Consider the following 27,761-nt stretch of genomic DNA (forward strand, 5'->3'; position numbering starts at 1 on the left):
CAACTGTCTCTGCAATGGCCTGCCCGGCCTATATTATCTTGCCCGCCGGAAGCTTGGGGGCGTCAACGTTCACGGTTCATTAAGAACAAGAGCTCCTTTCATACCAAGAATTGAAGATATTTAAATAGTGCATCTTGTAGCCCTCTGTCTCCTCTTTCATTTGAGCAAGGCGTGCTGGACCTACGATCGGCAGTTTTTATGTAATTTGCTTCCCGCCTTTGATTAATTCATTAGCGTCCTCTGGGGGTGGAGTCATCTTTTAAGCGCGACTCTTAGCTTGGGTGACGCCGTTGTTTTCACATGTGTTAGCGATATGTTACATCTTGACAGCTGGTGACCTCATTTCTTCCCCTGAATAAATTATTACATATTTTTAGTCTGGGAACCGCAGAAAATTCCGCTCTATTCAATGGTGCGTCTCACATAATTTTCCTATGTCTGGATCAAAAATATCATCCCATTTTTACGCGCCAAAATCCGACGTTGGCACCCGTGACACGTGCATAAAAAACCGGAAGTTCCTTATGTTAGTTTGGAACTCTGGGAAGCTAAGCCACACCTCGGGGCGTATCTGACTACTCCAGCATCGCGTCCCCTTCTATCTCTCTCTGCAAGTTGAGAGCGTATTTCCGCGGGGGCTTGGCTCTTGCTCTGTCTTCCCTTTGTTTCCAGGCGCTCCTTCGCGGGTTCCGTTCTGGCCGGACGCCGCTCGATCCCCTTCGCCCATACTGCTACCAATGACGCGACCTTTAGGAGTAATTTTAATGGAGTAGAAAGGCCCACATCATTCCCATGAGCTGTACAGGACACTGTACGGTTTCATTATCTTACTGCGCTTATCTGGTATTTATGATGGCTGCAGTAGTTAGCTCGTGATATCTTCCTAGTGCTTATTTCCATCAGATGACCACAGAACGCTTCTCGAAATTAAATCCTTTGTGAGTGTTAAACTTCTTTCAAAAACGTCCATTTGTACATTTTTCGGAGATTTGGCACCAAGTATACTAATGTAGAGGTTATATTCGTGATGTTAGAAACTTCCAGTGATGATGGAGAACGGCAAATGGATCAGTTTGAGATAAGGAACCATATTCCAGAAACGATCGAGTATTGTACTGAAATTTATAATTGAATGCTTAAAATTTTATATATAATCCGCCAAAATTCGCGATCTGACGGTAAAGTTCCTCCCATTTTCAATCTTTCTTTCCAGCAATCGATTTCGCAATTCCCGGGCTAGCTCCAGGTATTCCGCCCGGTCAGTTGGGTCCCTATATCTTTGCCTTGTTTTCTTATAAGCATTTTTAATATGGATCAATTCCTTGAGGAGATCCGGCGTGGTGTCGTCTTGGGTGCCTTGGCGGCACTGAGCCCGCGGCCGGACTGCATTCGTAGTCATTACCCGGCCAGGACCCGTTTCCAGCGCGGTCCGCACATTTTGACGACGGTCCAGAACGTTATTATTATTATTATTATTATTATTATTATTATTATTATTATTATTATTATTATTATTATTATTATTAATGTTCTGAACCCCGAGGCAAATGCAAGACCGCTATTTGGCGGTATATTACATCTGCTCAAATTGTAATTGCTGACAATGTGACCAGCACCATTGTCGCGCGTAGGCAAGTGCGCGGGATTTCTGGCGATACGTATGCTATACTTCCGTGCGTTATTGACCTTCTTTTAGAGGTGAACAATTCCACGGTCAGTATCATTCCTATCGTTTATTTCGGATGTGTTTAAATTTTTATGTATATGCCAGGAGAATCTACTGTAATCTAACTTGAAGTCCTCCAAAGGAAAAGATGGGTCTTGAAAACGAACCCAGGAAAGATTTAAAATGTTCGGTTTATGATCAGAATCAAGAACACATGAACAGTAAAATCAGTTGGTCTCCCCCTTTACTTTTAAAGTAGATTCCAGATACCAATTTTTTCGTCTACAATATCTTTCGTTTTTGAGATAATAGTATCTTCATACAAATAATTCAAGTAATTTTTTCAATTCTCCCCGCCCCCCTGAGTTGGAATCAAAACAGCCAACTTGGGCTAAAGTGTGAGCCACTCATCCTGGCTTATTATTATTATTATTATTATTATTATTATTATTATTATTATTATTATTATTATTATTATTATTATTATTATTATTATTATTATTATTATTATTATTGATATTGTTATTATATAATTATATAATATGTTTAAAGGAAATTCCAAATACCAATATTCACGTCTCTTACCTTCAGTTTTGATATATGAATATCTCCATAAATGGAATTAACTTTTCTTCACTTCCTTTCGCACTTCCTCCCTTAGTGAATTTTCCGGAATAAAATACTTATTTCTTTATTAGTAAAGGATCTTCTATATACCAATTATCATGACTGTAACATCTTCAGTTTTTGAGATATGTGTCCTCATAAAAGGAATTCAACTCCTTTCCACCCCCACCCCACAAGATGATTTTCCCAAAAAAATGCGTTTTTCTCTGTTTTTAAAGGAGATCCAAATACTAATTTTCTCGTCTGTAACAACTTTAGCTTTTATTAGACGTAAGTATTCTCATACAATTAATTCAATTAATTTTTCAATTCTTTCTCCCCCTTTACTTTTAAAGTATATTCCAAATACCAATTTTCTCGTCTACAATATCTTTCGTTTTTGAGATAATAGTATCTTCATAGAAAAAATTCAAGTAATTTTTTCAATTCTCCCCGCCCCCCTTTAAGTGGATTTCCGAAAACAAAAAATACGTAGGGTATTTCGTTATTTTTGAAGGAGATTCCAAATACCAAATTTCACGTCTGTAACAACTTCAGTTTTTGAGATATCAGTATCCTAATAAAAAGAGTTTAATCCCATTTTCAGTCATTTTTACCCCCACCCAAGTGTTTTTATCCGAAAACAAAAACTGCATGTTCCTTTATTCTTAATAGAGATAAAAATAAGAATACTTTCACTTTGTAACGTGTTAAGCATTTCAGATATACTGTAGACATGCTCATTTTAAATTTCACACCGTTTTTAGTTCCCGTTAAGTGGAGTTTCGAAAACAAAGCACCTATGTTTCTTTACTTTTACAGGAAATTCCAAATACCAATTTTTACGCCTGTAACATTTTACGTTTCCGAGGTATACTGTAGATATAGTCTTTCTAAAAATTCACACCATTTGTCATTCCTGTTTAACCCCCATTAGTTGGATTTTCCAAAAACAAAAGACATGTTTTTTTATTTTTAAAGGAGATTCCAAATACCAATTTTCAGGTCCGTAATAATTTCAGTTTCTGAGATATAAGTATCCTCATTAAAGGCATTCAACCCTTTTTTCACCCTTTTTCACCCCTCCTAGTGGGATTTTCTGAAAACAAAAAATACGTGTTTCTTTATTTTTAGGCTACATCTGTAAACTTTTAAAGTTTTGAGATATAGATAGACTCATTTTAAGAATTCATCCCCCTTTTCACCCCCTTAGCGACGGAATATCCCAAAATCCTCCCTTAGTGAACACCTACAGTGTAATATAAATGTATCTTAAAACTTCATTTCTTTATGTCCAGCAGTTTTGGCTCGGCGATGATGAATGAGTCAGTCAGTCAGTCAGTCAGTCAGTCAGTCAGTCAGTTAGTCAGGACATGTCCTTTTATATATATAGATTGAGATTTACCTGAGTACCTTCAAATACGATTGAACTGAGCTGGGATCAAAACCGCTAACTTGGGCTAAAGTGTGAGTCATTCATCCTGGCTTGTTATTATTATTATTATTATTATTATTATTATTATTATTATTATTATTATTATTATTATTATATAATACGTTATTTCCAGAAACATTGCATGTTAGCGTAAACCGTATTAAGTTATACTGTGGAGTACTGCACCTTAACTAAGACGCCGGACTGAATTTATCACAAAATGAAAGCAAATCGTCAAGAGAATTGTTGTTTAACTCCTTTCAAATCCTCTGTTTATTGCTGATGCTGTGTATTACGTGACACAATTCTGTTATCCGTAGAGCAATGAATTGAAGCTACTAGTTGGATCAGTGCAGAAGATTTGACAATGTTTTGTCTTGTGACAAAAAGAGAATCAAGAGCGAATTCAAGAAGCCAAAGACTTCTGAAGAAAACGAGGTTAGAGAGAGAGCGAGAGAGAGAGAGAGAGAGAGAGAGAGAGAGAAAAAGAGATTGGATGAAGGGTGGGGAGGAGAGAAAGAGAGAGACTGCTTCCAAGTCGCAAGAATTCAATTTATCTTTCTTAAGAAGAAGAAACTTCTCGGTCGATACTGTCATCTTCATTAAAGTGTACAGCTTCTCTCTTTTCGAATTAGAAGATATTCCTTCACATTAGTCTGATTGATAAAGCTTCAGTCGACGGGGCCAAGGACTATTGGACGTAGAGGCGCGCGGCTGTGAGCTTGCATCCGGGAGATAGTAGGTTCGAATCCCACTATCGGTAGCCCTGAAGATGGTTTTCCGTGGTTTCCAATTTTCACACCAGGCAAATGCTGGGGCTGTACCTTAATTCAGGCCACGGCCGCTTCCTTCCAACTCCTAGGCCTTTCCTATCCTATCGTCGCCATAAGACCTATCTGTGTCGGTGCGACGTAAAGCCCCTAGCAAAAAAAAAGGACTATTGGATGCGGGATCGCCACACATATAGAAATATGTTAGTAATGAATTTAAAAAAATATTGGCTGTACGTCCCACTAACTACGAACCTGCCAAGTTGGGGTCAGAAGGCCAGCGCCTCAACCGCCTGAACCACGCAGTCCGGCGTTAGTAAGGATGATGATGACGATGATGATGAGACGACGATGAAAGTTTCGTAGAGCTTCTTGGATGCATGATGAGATTTATGGTCATCATTTTAGAGGGCTCTGGGTTTGATTCCCGGCTGGATCGTGCATTATAGCCAAGTCTGGTTAATTTCAATGACTAGGTAAAAATGAAATGGCCAATGGCTTTTAATGCCGGGAGTGTCCGAGGACAAGTTCATTTCAAGTGCATTTTTTGCTGACCATTGATTGAGGATTCCACACTACTACTTCTACTACTACTACTACTACTACTACTACTACTACTACTACTTCTTCTTTCTGTCTTCTCAGTTTAATGGGGTCGGCACTTATGCAATAAAATCATATTTCAACAGAAAAAGCGCTTGTGATACCTACCTATTTATCTTACTGTGCTTCACGAGTATTTATAATGGCTGCAATAGTTAGCTCGTGATATCCTCCAAGTGCTTATTTCCATCCGAAGATCACAGAATGCTTCTCGAAATTAAATCCTCTGTGAGTGTTCTTTCTTTCAGAAATGTACATTTTTTGGAAGTTTGGCACCAGCTATAGGTACTACTGTTTAGTGATATTATTGCATTATTGTACTCTTTGTATTACTTAATCTTTTTACCCTCCAGGGTTGATTTTTCGCTCGGACTCAGCGAGGGATGCCACCTCTACCGCCTCAAGGGCAGTGTCCTGGAGCGTGAGGCATTGGGTCGGGGGATACAACTGGAGAGGATGACCAGTACCTTGCCCAGGCGGCCTCACCTGCTATATTGAACAGGGGCCTTGGTGGGGGATGGGAAGATTGGAAGGGATAGACAAGGAAGAGGAAAGGAAGCGGCCGTTGCCTTAAGTTAGTTACCATCCCGGCATTTGCCTGGAGGAGAAGTGGAAAACCACTTCCAGGATGGCTGAGGTGGGAATCGACCCCATCTCTACTCAGTTGACCTCCCGAGGCTGAGTGGACCCAGTTCCAGCCCTCGTACCAGTTTTCAAATTTTGTGGCAGAGCCGGGAATCGAACCCAGGCCTCCGGGGGTGGCAGCTAATCACACTAACCACTACACCACAGAGGCGGCTCCTCTTTGTATTAAGAGAGATAATATATATGCCCTCCTTCCCTTCTAAGCGGATCACAAATCTGCAGTATAAAAAACAAATATCAGGTTAAAAAGAAGGACGAGTTTATATATTTAGCAATGGGCATAACAAACTTTTCGCCCAATTATAAATTCAAAATTCACGGACAAGAATTTCACGATTAAAATACTTGGGTTAACACAATAATCCACGTGTTTAAATTATAAGGATAAAATTGAATTTAAACTTTAAATAAGTACAACAGAATGAACTATGCAGTTTGGATTAGACGATTCCGAAGAAGAGAAAATTGGCAGTACAATGAAAATCAATGAAATTATAATAACAGATCTGATGAACATAAGAAGTACATTTATTAAAAATAGTATTGTATAATGTAAAGTAATACAATTAACTATGTAATTAAACAACGCAAGCATCGCAATAGAACGGAAAGTTAGAAAAAGACATGATACAATAAGCAACATAACAGCATTGTAAGAACGAAAATATACTAAATTTACAGATAATTTACCACAATTTGCTTTACCTCGCACCGACACAGATAGGTCTTATGGCGACGATGGGAGAGGAAACGCCTAGGAATGTGAAGGAAGTGGCCATGACCTTAATTAAGGCACAGCCCCAGTATTCGCCTGGTGTGAAAATGGGAAACCATAGAAAACCACTTTCAGGGCTGCCGACAGTGGGGCTCGAACTCACTATCTCCCGGTTGCAAGCTCACAGCTTCGCGGTCCTACAGATCATTTGAAAAAATGTACAGCCAGTAGAAGAGTAGAAGTTTAACAGTAAAATGATTAGATAGATAGGGGCTGCTAACAATAACAATTAACCAAGTACCTTCTCCAAATCTGGACGTTGATGGGCTAGTCATTGCCCCCAAGTAAGGCAAGGACCATTACTCAAGCATCCTAAGACGAGAGCGCTTGCAGTAGGATGGCTAGTTCCGACTCCTCCTCTAGCCAACAGCATGTGAACTGTCTATTCAGGGGTGTTGTGCTTTTACATGGCTACTCCGTTGGTCTCAAGGGGACTACCAAGAAAATGAAATGAGATAAGGAGCCTATAAAGATGGTTTGCAATGCTCATGGTGATGATGATGGTGATTATGGTGAAGCTGATTATTGTTAACAGGGAGTACAACGTGGTAACCGTAAGCAGTGATTATGACGGTGGCACTGTTGATAATGAACAAAACAAGAATGACCTAGTCAGGGTTTCTCAAACCTTATGTGTCTGAAGCCCCTGTAGCATATCGCATTCATGTCCAGTAGGGGCTGCCTGGCCGAAGTGGTAAAGGCTTGCTCGATTCTTCCGGAAGGACGTGGGTTCGATTCCCGGTCAGGAATTCGTAAAATTTAAGAAACGAGATTTCCACTTCTGGAGGTGCACATGGCCCTGGGGTTCACTCAGCCTACACCAAAAATGAGTACCAGGTTAATTCCTGGGGGCAAAGGCGTCTGGGCGTAGGGCTAACCACTCTTCCCCCATCAAGTGCCGAGGTTACGGATGGTGAAATCCTTTACCTTCCACCCCTCCAAGGGCCTTCATGGCCTGTAGAGATGACTTTGCTTTGCTATTAATGGCCAATGACCCCCTAGCCCCAGAACAAAATACTGAATTCAGTGAACATAGAACAGAATTTTGTAATGTCACCATGTTTGATTGGATGCTTATAATTTAGGGCAAATATTTACTTTTCTTTTAATTTAAATGTAACTTCATTTATAAAATGATAATTTATGTATGCATAGAAATTATAAGACATTGTGATACTTGGCTAACAATTACAACAGTATGGACCTGGAAACTTGTGAGAAAATTCACTTGGTACAGTTGTTGTATCAATGGATCGGATGGTACTGTTTTCCAAAGACCAAGCGTTTTACAAACGTAGTGACCCGAATCGAAGATCAGCCTTAACATTAGTCTCGTTTCTGTATTTCGATTCAATTTCTGTGAGAGAAGAAAAGGTGCTCACACAGATATGTTGTCACGAAAGGCAATGCAGTATTTTCTTTCTAGAAATTGTAGGGTATATGGGATTTCACGGACCCAAAAGTCGATCAGAGACGTGGAGTTGTTATACAAGGTCTTCACAAAGTACTGCCAACTTCTACTATTTATCGGCCAAGAATTCTATATACTGTATGTAATTTATGCAAAATTGAAGACGTATACTTCTGTATTTAGTATAATGGTCTACTAACTGCGTGTGCACAACCAAATTTCGCTTCTTAAATAGTTACAACTTATTATTGCGGACCCCTTGCATTATTGTCGCGGCACACCCCCACTCTGAGGATCGGTGGACCGCAGTTTGGGAATGGCTGACCTAGATCACCATTACTGAGACAGGTGGGTGAAAATAACAAATTTGTTCTAGCCCACACCAGAAGACATCGTGCAGTGTAAACACTAGGTCTCGCCAGCAAAGACATATATATGGTGTCCGCTTGACCACTTTTGTTTTTTACTTAACAACTCTTCGGTGTGTACTGTTGTATATGTACTCGACACGATCTAATAAGCTGAACGCATGCTTGAAGAATAATAAGTACAGCCTCTCTTTTACACGGACGAAGTATGGATTATAGAAAGGGTCGAAAAGCCACCAATAAACCTGTTACGTGTATAAGAGAAAATGTAAAGAATATCCTTCCCATTCTTCAAAGAGATATAAGATAACTACCCTGAATTTAATTAAAATGGAATTTAAATTAATTATTGTGTTCCAGGAGTTTATAACTAGTTATTACGCAGAAATATTAAAAATACATTAAACAGAGGTAATTTGTGTTAGATTTATGAACGGAAGCATTAGAAGACCAGAATAAGAACCAAGTACAGTAGATAGGGAAGGCAGTATTTGATTGGCTACACACTCGGGAAATCAAGCAGTGCCATTGAGAAAAAAGTTCTTGATTGAAATCTCCAATGTGCTCGAGAAGAGGAAGGACTAATCAGTCATGGAGGCATATCGTAGCAGACGAAGGATGACAGCAGAGAGATTGGAGAGAAAGGGAGGAAATGTACTGCGAGCAATGATTGAAAATTAGGTGTACTTCCTCTATCTGAAGCTAAGTGATCGCCTGAAATGTCGATCAAATGTGTGTGTGTGTTGAGTACTCTGCCCAAAGGCTGGTTGGATCCTCAAGAGCTCCGCTGTGAACTGTCATAGATGACCTATGCATCACTGAAGGTGCGTACAAGAGAAATAAGGAGTAATGTGGTTTATCGTCGCTTCCCACACTGAGCCAGAATTTGCTAGTGCATTTCAGTATGCAAAGTCCATTTAAATGTACTCACCAACCCTATGCGTGACATTTTCACACCATTCATCACAGGACTGGCCGCATAATGAATCGCTCATACCTCAGCGATATTGATATTGTCTAAGTCAAGGATGAGACGGAGCCATGTCAACTATTTAAAAAAATGCTATTTATTCGGGCGTCGACCTAGAAATATATTTTACACGTACTTGCACCATATGTTAGGAACCTGCATGTATTTGGAAATGACGGAAGTGTAAAGTGTTGAATGTGAGGAAAGGAACGTTAAGAGCGACACAAACACCCAGTCCCCAGGCCAGAGATATTAATCATTTACAATTAAAAACCCTGACCCGGCCGGGAATCTAACCCGGGGCCGCCGGGTGACAGGCGGACGCGTTGCCCTCTACACCGCGGTGTCGGACCATGTCAACTATAGTAACAAATTTGTTAAATCTATAGCAGATGGCAAAGTGCATTGTAAATAGGTCTTGTCAGCACAAGCAGACGTACGGTGTGTGTACGTATGTATGAGCTCATAATAATAATAATAATAATAATAATAATAATAATAATAATAATAATAATAATAATAATCGTATGGCCTCAGCTACCGTGTGCAGCCATTTCAATTTGACGCCATCTGGCTGTCTGCTCGTCAATTTCGACGTTCCGTTTTACTCTAGGCCCACTAGATGGCAGACCGAGTAAACCGAAACTCTCTTGGGCGTCTGTGGCTGAGATTTAATGAATTTTGTCAGGTAAACACCAAATGTGTTACCAGAGATCTTTTACATGCCGACATCATACGACATGTCGAATGGACTCTTTTCCGCCCTTCAAAAATCCGACTACCTCTGCCGGGTTTGAACCCGCTATCTTTGGATCCGGAAGCCGACACTCCACCACTGATCCACAGAGGCAGCTTATGAGCTCATGAAAGCATATGTATTATAGCGTCCATTCGAATAAAAGAACGGCTTTTCACGAAGCAACTTGCAAGTTCATAAATTTCGGGGAATTTCTTTTTCAGGATATCCGTAAGGTTTGTGATGATGTTAGGACCCTCTTTCAGTTCTTTTCCATGGTAAAATTGAAACTATCGAGCTCGATAGCTGTAGTCGCTTAAGTGCGGCCAGTATCCAATATTCGGGAGATTGGGTTCGAACCTCACTGTCGGCAGCCCTGAAGATGGTTTCCCGTGGTTTCCCATTTTCACACCACGCAAATGCAGGGGCTGTACCTTAATTAAGGCCACGGATGCTTCCTTCCCATTCCTAGCCCTTTCCTGTCCCATCGTCGCCGTAAGACCTATCTGTGTCGGTGCGACGTTAAAACAACTTGAAAAAAAATTGGGTCTCTTTTTGCAATTTAATTTCCATCCCTGTATTTTGACCTGTTTTCTCTCAGTAATTACTTTCTATATCGAGGTTCTTCTTCTTTATCCTAAAAGCTATTTATAGCCAGTGAAGTCTTCAAGCAGCTCCTTGGTTTCACGACTGTCCTCGAGCTGTTTTACTGGACCTTCAAGGGCTTTAACGAACCTTTGCTTATCCTCCGATAAAAAAATAGGATGTTGTGCGCTCAACGCTGGCCTTAGACTGGCACACGATATCCGAGTTTTGATCGAGTTCATCAGTACATATTTGGGCGTAATATTTCATAATCTTCCGGAGAACAGTTGGAATTTCTTATCGCCTCGGAAGCATTGAGGCTAGAAGCAATGATTTCACCTTTCGCGTCACAGCTGTCGGAAGAGGATCGTCATAAAGCCTTCCGAACCCTCGAAGCTGAGAAAGATAGCTTTCGATAATGTCTTGATTACTTCTGTCACCATTTATTTACGTCAGTGGTTTTAAGGAATACAATATGAAAGTGTATGTTCCGTTCCTTCGCGTACCTGCTATGATTTGTGCAGCCTGCAATGGCATGAAAAAGCATACTGAAAAGTGTACGCTATTACTGCTTTTTACGTTTTATCTCATAAAATAAACACACACGGTTTCTTATACACCACAGATATGTTACTATCGTGTATTATTAGCACCTAGCTTCTGCGTGCACAGCGATTCTTATTCGAACTACCTCTACCTCATTCAGGCAGATTCAACACGAGGGTCCTGCGTGACGTCACAGCTTTGCTTTGCCACTGCGCACCTCTCTCGTGATCCCTACCTTGTATTCTACGTGCCTTGCTATCTCCCGAATACTGGATACTGGCCGCACTTAAGCGACTGCAGCTATCGAGCTCGGTAGGCCGATTACTTGACGGACATGTCTAGGCCTAGCATGTTCGATACAACTTGTGGATTGATGTCTGGTGGAGAGTTGTTTCCTATATGTGTTTCATTATCAGAAAGTATCATGGGCGAAGAATGAGTAGTTACCATAGCATACAGTTCTAGGGTTATGAAAAAGAAACAGTCATCTGGAAAGAAGCGATGTAGGATTACAGTTTGTTCCCCCTTCCCACATTTTTCAATGTTTACATGGAATAAACGGTAAAGAAAATTAAATAGGAATTTGGAGAACGAATTGCAGTTCAAGGAGCAGTAATAATAATCGAACGTGCGAGATACATCTTCATGCAGATGAGGAAATTGCTCAGCAATCGCAGCCTACAATTGGACCTTAGGCTCCGTTCGGTCCGCGCCTAACTTCTCAGAGTTACTGTATGGTATGGAAGAGTGGACAATTACCCAGACTCTCTGCATGAGACTTCGAGTCATTCGAAATATGGGTGTAATGGCGGATGTTTCACAATTCTTGGACGAACAGAATCCAGAAATCCGTGGGGTTGGATCGACTGCGAAAGAATACTGAAGTCCTGATGACCACCAAAAAGATGGCGTTGGAATATTTCTGCCATGTAATGCAGAATGACAAATATAAAAGCTTGCAACCTGTCAAACAAGGAAGGACAGTAGGTCATAGAAGACCTAGCTGACGACGAACTTTCTGACCAAAGAATCTCATGGACTGGTACAGGTTGAACTCTACAGTATATCCCTGTTCCACGCCTCTGGATCTTAACTCTAAATTGTTATATTTACCGCCAACCTTCGATAGAAGATGGCGAAATAAGAAGAATTAAAAATCCTCAGATATACCAATGCCATTTTACTTAGATCCGGCTCCTTGGCTGAAGTCCGAGCGCATGGTGTAGGGGTAGCCAGTCTGCCTCTTACACGGAGGCCCCGGCTTCCACTTCCGGCCAGGTCAGGGATTCTTACCTAGATTTGAGGGCTGGTTCGAGGTCTAATCAGTCTACGTGGTTGCAACTGAGGGGCTATCTGACGGTAATATAGTGGCCCCTGTCTACAAAGCCAAGAATAACGGCCGAGAAGATTCGTCGTGCCGACCACATGACACCTCGTAATCTACAGGCCTTTGGGCTGAGCAGCGGTCGCTTGTTAGCCCTGGACCTTCGGGGCTGTGGCACCATGGGAGTTTGGTTTGGTTCCTTGGATGAATGGTAAACGTCTTCAGAAATATTCCAACTCCATCTTTTTGGTGGTCATCAGGGGTCTTCAGTTCAGAGAGATCTGGGTTCGATTCCTGGCTGGAGCGAGGATTTTAACTGTGTTTAGTTCATTTCTATAGTACTTCGGGGGTGGACGTTTGTGTCCGTCTCAATACAAATCTTCATTTACATTCAACACATCACACTACAAAGCATGCAACAATCAATAGACCTACATCCCTCTTCAGAGTGTTGACGTCTGGAATTGCATTCGGCCTAAAACTGGGCTTGATCCATATATAGCGGTGACCTCAAGTAGTTGAAAAAAGCCAGGAAGAAGAATATTGTTATTTTATTTGAGTCTGTAGAAAGTCTAGAGAAATGGCTGTATGGACGCAGTCCTGAAGAGGAAAAAATGAAAACCTATAACCTGGTTTCCAGTCAGTGACGGGTCAGGGATGGAATGAATGAAGCCCCCATCTTGCGGCGAGGATAGGAATTGTGCCGGCTACCGAGGTCTGTCGCACTCCTCTGGGGCAACGATTCATGACTGAGAGATGAAATGAAATGATACTGGACAGTGCTGCTGGAATGAAAGATGACAGGGAAAACCGGAGTACCCGGAGAAACACCTGTCCTGCCTCCGCTTTTCCAGCACAAATCTCACATGGAGTGACCTGGATTTGTACCACGGCATCCAGCGGTGAGAGGAAAACGTGCTGCTACCTGAGCCACGGAGGCCTTGAAGAGGAAGAACAAGACGAAAATAAATAAATCCATACACACACAAAAGGAATCGACTAACGTCAGGTGATGGCGTAAATATTAAATTAGGAAGTGATGTGTTGAGGAGTATAATATTACTAACTGGGTAGTAAACTAATGACAGAAGAGGTGAGGACATAAAATAGAGACTAGCATAAGCAAGGAAGGCCTTTCTTAAGAATATATATGCTCATATGTATATTATCAGAGGCAGGCATGAAAGTGAAGAAAAGAAAACAACTAGTCCTGAGGGAAGGAGAGCGGAAGCTTTTGAAATGTGGTTTTCATGCGAGAGGTGAGATGGGTGAAACGAGTCACAAATGAAGAGTTACTGAATCAAAGTGGTGATAGAACTACACAGCGATTTTTGACCAGAACGGAAACTACATTGGTTGGACAAATCTAGATACACCTAGAACTAGTTGAGAGAAGTGTATGAACAGTAGCTACTGAGCAAGGCATAAATATGACGAAGAGATTACAGTTGATGTGGGATGAAGTAGTTACGTAGGAATGAAAGGATTAGCACGAGATATGGTAGCCTAGAGAGCTGCATCAAACTATATACAGAGTGTACCTAGGACTATTATTCCCAACTTTCAGAAGTGATAAAAGTGATTAATATCAATTCATAGAGTAACCCGTCCGACTCGTTGGCCGACTGGTCAGCGCACTGGCCTTCGGTTCAGAGGGTCCCGAGTTCGGTTCCCGGCCGGGTCGGGGATTTTAACCATTGGTTAATTCCAGTGGCCCGGGGGCTGGGTGTCTGTGTTGTCCCCAACATCCCCGCAACTCACACACCACACAAAACACTATCCTCCACCACAATAACACGCAGTTACCTACACATGGCAGATGCCGCCCACCCTCATCGGAGGGTCTGCCTTACAAGGGCTGCACTCGGCTTGAAATAGCCACACGAATTATATATATAGAGAGAGTAACCCATGTCCGAAAAAGGCTTCCTTCGGTAGTTAGAAACTGTTTTTTATATTTCGTTATCAAATTTTCAATAACGCCTCGAATTATCATTACAATATTCGAATATCAGTATTAGTTAATGTACAAAATATCTTCCACTTTCCCCAATACAGGAATGGCAAAACATGGCCATGGACTCCCATGCTCAGAGTGTTCCCGACTGTACCAAACAATTAATATTATTGCCAAAATGAATCATGGACAACAAATAGTGCAAAAAGAAGTAGAGCAGAACCTACTGCGATATAATGTATGTGAGATGATCCTTCATAAAAAATATATTGATGCATGATAGAAAGAAACTAAGTAAATAAAAATGTATCGTTCTACAGCTGAAAACGTCGCAATATTCATACATTTACTGTCGTCACTATGGCAACGCCAAGGCCACATTAAAGATAATTATTTAAATTGACTTGTTTTTCCAGTGCCGCTCAAATTCTTTTTTCTTCTCTTTTGAATAAAATATCGTCGCTGCTGTGCCAAAACCGCATTATTTTCCTTGAAACTGGTCACGCCTCCCAGACACATATTGCTATGTAGTCCATCAGAATAATTTTCGTTTAGTTCATTCTTTTATGTGCGTGTGTAAAGGAAAATGAACCTTACTGTGCCGTACTGAAGGAATGTATGTTTGCAACACATTTGCCCGCTCCTAGAGTATGATGAATTTAAGGTTCATTTTCCTTTACACACGCCCATAGGAAAATGAACTAAATGAAAATTGTTCTGATGGACTGCATGTCTGCATGGGGGTGAGAGGCGGAACCAGTCTTCAGGGAAATAAAAGATAGGAATGGCATTGCCACGTTCGCGATTTCGTCACAGCAGCTACGATATGTGATTTAATTATTTTATAGGAAGCAATGGTATGAAAGCTTCTAACTACCAAACGGAACATTTTCGGACATACAGTAGTTTTTTTTCTAGGAAAATTGTTCTTACTGATTCCCCTCTATCATCTCTGCAACTTTTTAATAATTAAAGTCAGCGGTACGCTCTGTAGAGAACGGACATTCGATATCATCTGTTAAAATGTTTTTTAACGAAGTGTGGGAGAGAGTGTCTGGTCGGAGAGGTCGTGGGTAAACCATTCACACCCTTAACACCTCATGTAGTGATGGTGGAGGCAATGAAGTAGAGATATGCCCGTCTAGGGAGAGTTTCTCAGCTATGGTCATGTAACTCCCCTTATCGCTCTCTTGACGGGACCGAGCTCGCTCGATAACGGTAACGGTGCTTGTAACTTCCTACGGATAACAAGCGCGGTCCGAGAGCTGCATCCTCCCTCGCAGCGGAATTCAAAAGGAACTAGCCTCGTTATATAACAGTTACATTTACCCTATAAGGTATGAAATACTTTTGACGTATTTCTAAGTGTGTGAGGATACAAACAAACTCCATGGCGCTATCGCGGTGATGGGCCTTGGACTACCAAGCGACCACTGCTCAGCCCAAAGACCTAAAAATTACGAGATGGAGCGTGATCAGCGCAACGAATCTTCTCGGTCGTTATTCTTGGCTGCTATCTTATCGTCTATATTTCTATCTATCTGACGTTAATATAGCAGCCATGAATAACTGCCGACAGGATTCGTTGAGCCGATTTGCCGTTACTGAAGAAAAAGAGAGTATCACCTTCGCCAATTTTCAACATTATTATAGAGAATAAATGTCACTTTTTGAAATCTGCTCATCCAAGTCAATTTAAGAAACTTATGCGTAAAGATTGCTATAACACACATGACTGTATCATATACACTGATGGCTCCCGCATATGTTCTGATGGAATTGACAGTGTTGGCTGTGCATTTGTAGTCTACGAGAACGATGCTGAAATATCTGCAGCTCAGTGTAAACTTTCTCTTCAGGGAGACCTTTGGGCCTTAAAGTGTGTGTTGCAATGGTGCAAAACCAACAACAAAAGAGCACGAATCTTCAGTGATTCGCAAGCTGCATTGAACTCAGTAAACGATAAATATGACTTAAATCCAATAGCTGTCAATATCAGAGCAATAGCTTCGGAGTGTTCTCACATCTGTACATATTGGATTAGAGGTCACACTAGGTTCACACTAGCAGATTCATTAGCTAAATCAGCTGCTACATCATAAATCTCCAATATGTTATGCTCAAAAACAAATCAGGCAATATATTTTACATCACTGGAATATTTTAATGGACATTTAGTTTGAAAGGATCTGTTACACGAGAAATAGTATTTTCCGGAAGTTCAAAATCCACTATTGTATAAAGCATTAGTGCCGAACTTTGTTTTAACCCAATTTTTAACTGGTCATGGAAAATTTAATTCTTATTTAGAACGCTTTAAACTTAATGTTACAGACAGCTACTTATGCTTTTGTGGACCTGTTCAGACAGTGCATCGTTTGATATTTGAGTGTCCAGTGTTTGAAATGAGAAGATATTTTTTACAATGCCACCTGAATGGTTCTAACCCGGAATTTTCTAATCCACTATATCATATACAGTACTCAAGATACTATGTTGTTAAGGGCAGTTTCTCACATTCATTAACATTTTTGTAAACTAAATTTATAAGAACATTTATTTGTTATGATTTTAAAGTATAACCCTAATATAACTCTGGATAAATAAGGTTCCGTCAGATAGCTCCTCAGTTGTGAGAATACTGGTATATTACTATCTATCTATCTATCTATCTATCTATCTATCTATCTATCTATCTATCTTTTTATCCCTGGCTTAGATTTATACGACACCGCAGTTGGCAGCCCTGAAAGTGGTTTTCCGTGCTTTCCCATTTTCACAAGAGGAAAATTCTGGGGCTGTACCTTATTCAAGGTCACGGTCGCTTATTTCCCATTCATAGCCCTATCTTGTACCATTGTCGTCATAAGAACGGTCTGTGTCGGTTGCGATTTAAAGCCAATAGGAAATAAAAAGTGTCGAAACGGGTCTCTCTCGGCATCTCGGCCTAAAATTTTGACGTAGAATACGTAGCGCGTGATAAGTGTTTTTGAAATAAAGCATCTTGTCGGTAAACGTCTTATATTATGTGATTTAAATTTTATTTCTTAGTTCACATCAGGTTTACAAATCTTCAAGGCAAAGTCGCTGCCCACGAGTTCCAAATCATTTTTCAGTACTGGGACAGTGGATGTGCTTGGCAGCGCGGAACCCCCTCATGCGACGCTCGGTCAACTTTGAGACGCACCCGGTGAGCCTCTTGACGCTTGACACGGGTGCAGCGCGGAACCCCACCACGCGACGTTCGGTCAACTTAACTTTGAAATGCACCCGGTGAGCCTCTTGACTCTTGACACGGATTATTATGGCCTTTTTGGAATTCCATAAAGCCGATCTATCCTCTAGAATAATTTCTTGGCGATTTTTAAGCCATTTATTGTTCATTTTTGTTACTTTTTCATCAGACATTTGTTTTTAATTTTGCTAAGTGCTTAAGGTAGGCGATGGTGGTGGATGTAACCATATCCATCAATAAATGCCATTTTGGAATTGTGTAGTTCTTTGAATGTGAAGGTGTTTTATGAAACAAATCACACCCGACAAATATTGGGGCTGTCCCTTAATTAAGGCCACGGCCGCTTCCTTCCCAATCTTAGCCCTATCCTTCCCCTTCGTCGCCATAAAACCTATCTGTGTCGATGCGACGTAAAGCATATAGTAAAAGAAAAATTAAAAAATGTGTGTGCCAGCCGAGACCTTCTGTGTAACGGCTGGGGTACAATATTCGGATTCATCTTTCGATTTACAATTAAAATCTTTCCACCTCCAGTAGGATTTATACCCTAGTGAATATTTTAGATAATGTCTTGATTTCTGATAGTGATATGGATATGGTAATACGGAGGAAAATAAAATTTGCTATGGAATGATATGGGAATTATTAGTTTCAGCTTGTGTGCACTATTTGCCAGTATGCAGCAGTTCGGAGATAATGGGTTCGAACCCCCACTGTCGGCAGCCCTGAGGATGATTTTACGTGGTTTCCCATTTTCACACCTTACTTAAAGCCACGGCTGATTCCTTCCTACTCCTAGACCTTTCCTGCCCCATTGTCGCCATAAGATCTATCTGAGTCGGCACGACGTAAAGCAACTTTTTAAAAAAATGTTCAGAAAATGACAAGCAATGATAGGACAACTAGTAATTTCGTCACATTTTAACTAGTGTTAGAAGCATAGAAATGCACTCTTTTATGCGAAGAGTGTAGACGGAACTCAGTGTGTTGTAAGAAACCAAGCGATCTCCATTTTATTCAGGCCATGAAGCAGCGCTCAGCCTGGTATAAGAAAATCAGGAATTTCAACCGATCACAGCAGCCTAATTAGTTTCATTTTATCTCACCTGTGAGGACTTGCTCTCGTGTAAGCGCACAGAAACATTTATATATCTCCTTTGGTCATCACTTTCTTTCAGTAATACTTTTAACACAAGGGCGTAACGAATACTGTATGACACGGGCCCGCCTACCAAAATAAACATTCGGGCCCGCTCAAATACAATATAACACTTATGAACAACTTACGTAAATTTAATTACAGCAACCATAACTAATGCAATATATTGTAAAATTGTATGAACAAAGGGATTATTTGGTATTGTAAGATTCATCATCATCATCTGTTTACCCTCCAGGTTCGGCTTTTCCCTCGGACTCAGCGAGGGATCCCACCTCTACCGCCTCAAAGGCAGTGTCCTGGAGCTTCAGACTCTTGGTCGGGGGATACAACTGGGGAGTATGACCAGTACCTCGCCCAGGCGGCCTCACCTGCTATAGTGAACAGGGGCCTTGTAGGGGGATGGGAAGATTGGAAGGGATAGACAAGGAAGAGGGGAAGGAAGCGGCCGTGGCCTTAAGTGAGGTACCATCCCGGCATTCGCCTGGAGGTGAAGTGGGAAACCACGGAAAACCACTTCGAGGATAGCTGAGGTGGGAATCGAACCCACCTCTACTCAGTTGACCTCCCGAGGCTGAGTGGACCCCGTTCCAGCCCTCGTACCACTTTTCAAATTTCGTGGCAGAGCCGGGAATCGAACCCGGACCTCCGGGGGTGGCAACTAATCACGCTAACCACTACACCACAGAGGCGGACTATTGTAATATTATTAAAAATAATGTTGAACACGTTTTATTTGACTGCCCCAGTGGGTTAACAGCTAAGCTTCTGAACCGCCAACCATGAACCACTTAGAAATTCGTAATTAACTTTAATTGGTTTCATTTTTTCAGTAACTGCAGGACTATATTTTGTAACCGATACGGAAGTCTCGGTTACAATCATTTGTTTGATTACAACACAGAAACATTTCGAACAAAATGAAATTAAGAAGTTTTATTTAGTTTATTTTTCGGATTGAACCGTGTTGTTGTTATCTGTTCATTACGTACAGTTTGCCGACGTTTCGAATACATTGCAGTATTCTTTTCCAAGGCTATTGAAATACTCTTACTCGATCCGAGGCAGTCAGTCGCCAGGCAGCAATCACACTATAGTGTAGGTTCAACCCGGAAAATAAAATAAATAATTCTATACACTGTGGAAGATTCACCTCTAAGAAATTAAGATGTTGTTGAAATAAAGTCTGAAAAATATCAAACCTCACAACTCATAAACTTACTGCCGGGCTGAGTGGCTCAAATGGTTGAGGCGCTGGCCTTCTGACTCCAACTTCGCAGGTTCAATCCTGGCTCAGTCCGGTGGTATTTGAAGGTGCTCAAATACGTCAGCCTCGTGTCGGTAGATTTAGTGGCAGGTAAAAGAACTCCTGAATTTATGCATAATACTATACCAGGTGCGTAATAGTATATCAAGAAAGTATCATTTCCTAACTAAAATGTGATATTTTGGTATCAATTTTCATTACTGAAATTATGTATTATATAGTTTGGTGCAGGTCTTTTCTTAAGAGTGTGTCGTGGTGTTGCACAATAAACTGCTGCTACGCACAAATTGTAAAAAATCAAACTATTTCGACCGCGCAGACTATTTCTGTGAAGAGCGACATTAAGCTAGGGCAGGGATGGCAAACCTTTACCGACCAGCATGTCAGTTAAGATCATTAATTTATACTGCCAAGTGTACCCCCGGTTATTTTCCTTTAAAATTATCATTAAACCCCCTCTTTTAACTTAATTTAGGTATTACATTGCATTATATAGAAATCAATTCTGTTGAACGTTTCGTGAGTTTATTTTGCAAACATCACTGAATATTACACTTAAACCAGGTAAATTTTAAGAATAAGCTATATTTTTTCTTTAACGTAACAAAATTTGTAAAAGTTATTGCCATAGAATTAATTGAGACATACTTCTTTATTAAACCGTAATGTTAAAATACGCTATACTGCTCGATTTTCGACTTATTTATTACATGTTAATAGCATTATAAAATATGTTAGTATGTTGTCTGAAGTGCCCCAGAAGACCCGTATGCGTGTCATAGGTTTTCCATCCCTGGGCTAGGGTCTGTGGGGCCCACAACATTTTTTTTTTCGCTATTTGTTTTACGTCGCACCGACACAAATAGTTCTTATGGCGACGATGGGATAGGGAAGGCCTACAAAAGGGAAAGAAGCGGCCGTGACCTTAAGTAAGGTACAGCCTCAGCATTTGCCTGGTGTGAAAATAGGAAATCACGGAAAACCATCTTCAGGGCTGCCGACAGTGGGATTCGAACCCACTATCTCTCGGATGCAAGCTCACAGCTGTGCGCCCCTGATCGTACGACCAACTCGCCCCGTGCACTAACATTGCAAGCCCTGCAGGCCCTGACGTTACGCCCCTGTTGTGACATTCAGCGCTCACAATCAGCAGGACGTAACTCTGTTATTCTGATAAAACCGACTGCCGACATATTGGCAGCCTGAGGCCCAAAGAATTTTGTATGAAAAAGTGAAATGCTGAACATTTTGTTCTCTGAATAGGTTATAACCAGACGAAGACAAAAACAAATGAAATACCTACGTACCTTATTTGATTTGTTTTTTCCTTACTTAATTTTGTATTTATTCTCTACATAGTCAAAATACGTACAACTCGAGGTCCAGATTCTCTCTAGATAAATTCTGGATCTCTCGTTATATTATTTGAGTAAATTTGTTCTTTCCTGTGGCTGTGTTTTCAATCGGAGATTTAGAATAACATGCCAACGATTGTTTCCGTGTTAGGAACGGCTGTACTTTTACAACTTAAAGTCTAACCAACTTGGTTTCACTCTTTGATGAGGTTAGCTCTATCCCACAAAAAAATGTGATTTTATACACCTAACACTTATATTATTATTATGATATTGAAAGAGTTTACTAAAAAGAGATTTGGCAAATCCGTCCGACCGTTCTTCTGGGGGGATTTACTTCATTTTTGTTTTATTCTCTCCGGAATTACCTGCCGGTGAATCATGAGACTTTGATAGGGCTGTTAAGTTCGGCCTATTTTGAGTAATCATAAAATCAAATCATTAAATACTCATTCCAATAATTGCAGGCGAAGGCTTACCCGAACCCGCAATACATTCTGTACTTAGCAGGTTGCTAAGCGACTAACACTTTCTTCTTCTTCTTGTTTCGTATAGGCCAGCTAAGGACCACGACATTCTACTATTACATTTTGGAATGGGCATCAGTCTGTGATTGTGATGCGACCGGCAAGTTAGGCATCAAGAAACTTCTAATTAATTCTATCTAGCTAGGTGTTTTCTGTTGATATTGGATTAGTGCAGTGTTTTTAGAGTTGCGGTGTGGAAACGTCTTCGAACTGCAACTAATGTTGCTGATACGTGTTTAGTGATAGTGGATGTTTGCCCAGTAGTTGCGCATCCTCAGGCTGTGTTGCTCCTTCCTCTCCTTTGTCCAAAGGGCGCCAGTCTTCTTCGTTGGAAGTCTGTCCTGGAACTTCTTATGTTTAAGTATCTTCCTGAGTGTTGTCCGACCCTTTAAGTTTCCTTCTGTTATTCCCAGTTCGTGTAGATCTTTATCCACTTCCATCAACCATGGTGACTTGGTCTTCCTATTTTGCCAGAGCTGAGAATCCGGTTGGTCAACCTGGTCGGATGCATCCTATAGATGTGCCCATAGAATGCTAGGCGTCTCTTCCTTGCTACATTCGTTATTCATTCACAGTACTTGTAGAGCTCTTGGTTAGGCCGTCTTCTATAACTCTCACCTTCCTTGACTGGCCCCAGAATCTTCCTCATTATCTTTCTTTCCCGGATTTCAAGTTTTTCCATAAGTCCCTTCCTGTTGAGTGTTAAACATTCTGAAGCTAATAAGGCTTCCGGGCGGATGACTGTCCGATAGTGCTTCACCTTAGTATTACGGACTAACACTTTCATTAATATTCTGATATATTATGCGATTTTTCCTCCTTAGTAATGTCATTGCATGGAGCCATAATTGATTACTACCTGTCAGATCAGAGAGTAAACACTTTCTCTGATCGCGCAAGAATACTATTCCTTACTAGATACTCTTTGATTCTCTAACTTTTCTCAGCTTCGAAATACATTAAACAGAGGGCAGAGCGTTCTTAATAACCTATGTGCTGCTTAGAGAAAGAATTCTATGTACAAACAGACCTCATCATGACATACGCCTTAGACATTATCTAGGAACACCTATCGAAGGATAATCTAGCTACACTAGAAAGAGTGAAGGCAATGCATCTTATAAAAGTTCTCTGTCTGGCAAAAAAACGCTCCTTTGAGACTAATAATAATAATAATAATAATAATAATAATAATAATAATAATAATAATAATAATAATAATAATAATAATAATAATTTTTATTTAACATTAGTTTGGATCCATTTCTGATACGATATGGAGTTAAAAATACAATGTACAGTATCATCCGGTAGGCATTATAAAAATGTGGCTTTTATCAATCAATCTTCGTCAGTATTGAAATGAAATGCCCTATGACTTTTAGTGCAGAGATTGTCCGAGGACAAGTTCGGCTCGCCACATGCAGGTCTTTTGATTTGACTCCCGTAGGTGACTTGCGCGTCGAGATGAGGATGAAATAATGAAGACGACACATACACCCAGCCCCAGTGTCCGCGGAATTAACCAATTATGGTTAAAATTTCCGACCCTGCCTGGAATCGAACCCAAGACCCCTGTGACGCTGGGCATTTAGCCATGGAACCGGACTTCGTCAGTATTATAAGTGGCTGACGTATGAGCAATATAAGTAATACCATTTATATAGATGGTCCTATCAGCGAATGGCGTGAAGGCTTCACGAACAAGTGACTTGTTTATGAATTTTTGTCGACTAGCCAGGCTACTTTTAATAGCACTTTCTTGTTCGGCGAGGAGCGCAACATGATTGACAGTGTCATCTCGACTATCTTAGCAGCTGATGTTGGAATTATTGGGGATTTACAGTACCTACTATCGAGCTGAGGACTTAACTTGCATACTAATATACATGCATACATATATTATTATTATTATTATTATTATTATTATTATTATTATTATTATTATTATTATTATTATTATTATTATTATTACCCCTCTGTGGCTGGGGGCGGTAGAATAATACTCACGGCATTCTCTGCATGTCGTAAAAGGTGACTAAAAGGGGCCCCAGGGGCTCTCGACTTGAGTACGTGGGTTGGCCTTGGCCGAGTCCTGGCATTACTTCCACTTACTTGTGCCAGGCTCCTCACTTTCATCTATCCTATCCGACCTCTCTTGCTCAACTCTTATTCTTTTCCGATCCAGACGGCATTAGAGCATTCGAGGCATAGGGAGTCTTTCATTTTCACGCCCTTCGTGGCCCTTGTCTTTCTTTTCTTCGACGTGTCGGATCCCTTCCAATTTAAAAATCTAATTAGTGTTATATAGAGGACGGTTGCCTAGTTGTACTTTCTCTTAAAACAATAATCACATATCTAGCTCGACAGCTGCAGTCGTTTAAGTGCGGCCTGTATCCAGTTTTCGGGAGATAGTGGGCTCGAACCCCACTGTCGGCAGCCTTGAAGATGGTTTTCCGTTGTTTCTCATTTTCACACCAGGCAAATGCTGGACTGTACCTTAATTAAGGTCACGGCCGTTTCCTTCCCACTTCTAGCCCTTTCCTCTCCCGTCGTCACCATAAGACCTATCTGTGTCGGTGCGACGTGAAGCAACCCATAAAAAGTATTATTATTATTATTATTATTATTATTATTATTATTATTATTATTATTATTATTATTATTATTATTATTATTATTATTATTATTATTATTATTACCGTAATGTATCGGTTTCTAATATCACACGTTTTCTTTTTCAGGATAACACACATATTTACAAAACGCTGTCCTAAGAGATACGATATTCCTTATGTTGCAGGTCGGTGGAAACAACAGAGCTCTTCGCAGTCTGAAGCAGTGAGCGCCTGTTTTCGGACGAAGTGGTACACAGAGATTTTATCCCGCCGTGGATTATGGGATGGCGTCTGTTCCCGCGAGGGTCACAGAAGTGCATCACCCCAAGTTCAGCACCAGTCCAGCACCGGTCCCCTCCCCCACCAGCTTCTTGTTGGACAACCTCACATCCCTCTCTACAGACCCCACAAACTCATCTGAGGATCAAGGATGGACCTCTGTGCTGCTGGTGGTGCTCAAGGCAGGCGCTATGGGCTTCATCATCATCGCTGCCATTTTGGGCAACCTATTGGTCATTGTCAGTGTCATGCGACATCGCAAGTTGCGTGTCATTACAAACTACTTTGTAGTGTCACTAGCGTTCGCCGATATGCTAGTAGCTATGGTAGCAATGACTTTTAATGCCAGTGTCCAGTTGACAGGCCGCTGGCTCTTCGGTTATTTTATGTGTGATGTGTGGAACTCTCTAGATGTTTACTTCTCTACAGCTTCAATCCTTCACCTTTGCTGCATCAGTGTGGACCGTTACTACGCAATCGTAAAGCCTCTCAAATATCCAATTAATATGACCAAACGTGTAGTCGCCATCATGATCCTCAATACCTGGATATCTCCAGCTATCATATCTTTCGTTCCCATCTTCTTAGGATGGTACACAACGGACGAGAACAAAGACTATAGGGAACGTCACCCAGACGAATGTGAGTTTGTGGTGAATAAAGTTTACGCCATTGTATCTTCATCAATATCCTTCTGGATCCCTTGCTGTATAATGATATTTACTTACTATGCCATATTTAAAGAAGCAAACCGACAAGAGAAGCAGTTACACTCGAGGATGGGTAACGCCATGCTAATGAACCACCACAGGAACAGTCGGGAATACAACAATACGAACGGCGACGTCCTCAGCAGCAGTGGAGGGTCATCGAAGACTTTGACCTTGCATGAGGTGCACCATGGTGAGCTGGGAGTTCCGCATTCAACCCCAACCAAAGATAGGAATATAATCAAGATGAAGCGAGAACACAAGGCAGCAAGGACTCTAGGGATTATTATGGGCACCTTTATCTTGTGCTGGCTGCCATTCTTCTTATGGTACGTGAGCACAGTGCTGTGTGGCCACGAGACTTGCCCCTGCCCAGATATTGTAGTCGCTCTTGTCTTCTGGATCGGCTACTTCAACTCTACGCTTAATCCTCTCATATACGCCTACTTCAACCGAGATTTTCGGGAGGCTTTCAGGAATACTCTGCAATGCGCGTTCTGCAATCTGTGTCACCGTCCTCCGTCGGATTTGGAGGCTTTAGACGTACGGCGCCACTCTCTCCGCTACGACGAGCGAACCCGCAGTATTTATTCGGAGACGTACCTCAAACATATTGACAGGAGACGATCGAGTGAATTTGGCAGCAGTCTGTGATGCGACCGGCAAGTTAGGCATCAAGAAACTTCTAATTAATTCTATCTAGCTAGGTGTTTTCTGTTGATATTGGTTTAGTGCAGTGTTTTTAGAGTTGCGATGTGGAAACGTCTTCGAACTGCAACTAATGTTGCTCATACGTGTGTAGTGATAGTAGTGTGTTTCTAATAAGTGAGCTTCTAATTCCGATTACTGCAACTGCTATGCAGTTCTGAACTCGAGTGTAATATGCTCTTATGTAGAGCATGATTTGCTTCAGCTTTATGCGCTGCATGCTAACTTTTCCACAATCACCACAGCATTTGGTTTTGGGAAAGTTGGCTCTATAAAACAGTGAATGTGTGTGTTACCTTCATGACCACAAACCATAAAGAAATAAACCTTTATGTTGCCAGACAGAAATCACTGGATATCATTCAGCGACAGTTACAGGTACTATCTACGTGTTGAGGGAAGTATAGCTCCTGGAAACACGGGAGAAGAAATACGACTCTCTATACCAAAGGCAGCTAATGATTACTGGGACTAGCTTCATCGATAAATTGCATGTGAATTTGCAGAGTAGACCCCAGTTAGATATCCCGAGATTTATTTTTTCTGAGATAATCCCTGTTGTCAATATTTTTTAGAAAATAAAATGATATTCTATAGGTAATTAATTTATTGTCATTAAATTAAGGCTAACTTCCCAAGTAATAAAATAACATAACCTAACAGTTTATAAGAAACTTCAAACTTGAAACTTAAGCAGGCAGGCGATTGAAGATACTAATTCTTAAATTAGAAGAAATATCAATGTTTTCTAATTTCTTTGATTGATTACTTCTCTGGACTAAAATACGTGAATAAAGCTGTAGGTTGACATTAACATTTTCAAAAATTCTTAGCACATTGAGCACATTAAGGCCCACGGCTCATCAAGATTTCCGCTACCCAGACAGCTGTCGTGCCACGTGTTCACCACGACGACATCCTCAGCCATACTATTTGTCATTCTTGATGGGGTTTGCTATCTCCTGTGTCAGACAGCACCTCTGTAGGCCTCATGAGGCTTAGTGAACCCCGTCTCAGTCCTTCGTTTATAATTTAAGTCCTTGTACTGATCTGGAATGGAATGGAATCAAGGTTGGTACGCTACCTCTTGTATTGGTATGTAGTGAATTGCCCCTTAAAGCTTGCCCTTTGTCTGCCAGGACATGAAGGTAAGGGTAAGGGTGTATTCTGCCCGAAGGCATGTTTGAACCTCCGCAGAGGTGTGCCTGAGCCGGAGTTTACGTACGGTAGGGTGGCCAGTTCCTTTCCGCTCCTCCATTCCCTTAACCTCCCCCCCCCCTCACACCAACAGCGCGTGACATCCCATCCAAATCTTGACCACGCCCAATGTTGCTTAACTTAGGAGATCTCACGGGGTACTGTGCATTAAAGGACTAGAAATTGTACGTTAAGGTATTCAGCTCGAGTACTAAGTTACATTCCGAGGCCCCAACTACTTTTCTGAGCACATCTGTTGCACTGCCTAATATTATTATTCATATTATCACTAGTGTTATTATGATTTTT

The 27,761-nt window shown here is 41.1% G+C and overlaps 1 protein-coding gene across 3 annotated transcripts in view; it reads left to right on the top strand.

Annotated features, from left to right (window-relative positions):
- LOC136864356 (octopamine receptor beta-2R) overlaps window positions 1–26,847 on the top strand; it is a 1,721,356-nt gene extending 1,694,509 nt beyond the window's left edge. For 2 of the 3 annotated variants that reach the window (XM_068231020.1, XM_067141254.2), the window contains one exon: window positions 24,744–26,847. In XM_068231020.1, the coding sequence (XP_068087121.1) occupies window positions 24,843–26,201 (1,359 nt within the window). In that variant the 5' untranslated portion in view covers window positions 24,744–24,842 and the 3' untranslated portion in view covers window positions 26,202–26,847. The remainder of the gene's footprint in view (window positions 1–24,743) is intronic. The other variant, XM_068231021.1, reaches the window with a different exon arrangement.
- The last annotated feature ends 914 nt before the right edge of the window (window positions 26,848–27,761 follow it).

The sequence above is a fragment of the Anabrus simplex genome, chromosome 1 (assembly GCF_040414725.1).
Source record: "Anabrus simplex isolate iqAnaSimp1 chromosome 1, ASM4041472v1, whole genome shotgun sequence".
In the NCBI taxonomy this organism is placed as follows: Eukaryota; Metazoa; Arthropoda; class Insecta; order Orthoptera; family Tettigoniidae; genus Anabrus; species Anabrus simplex.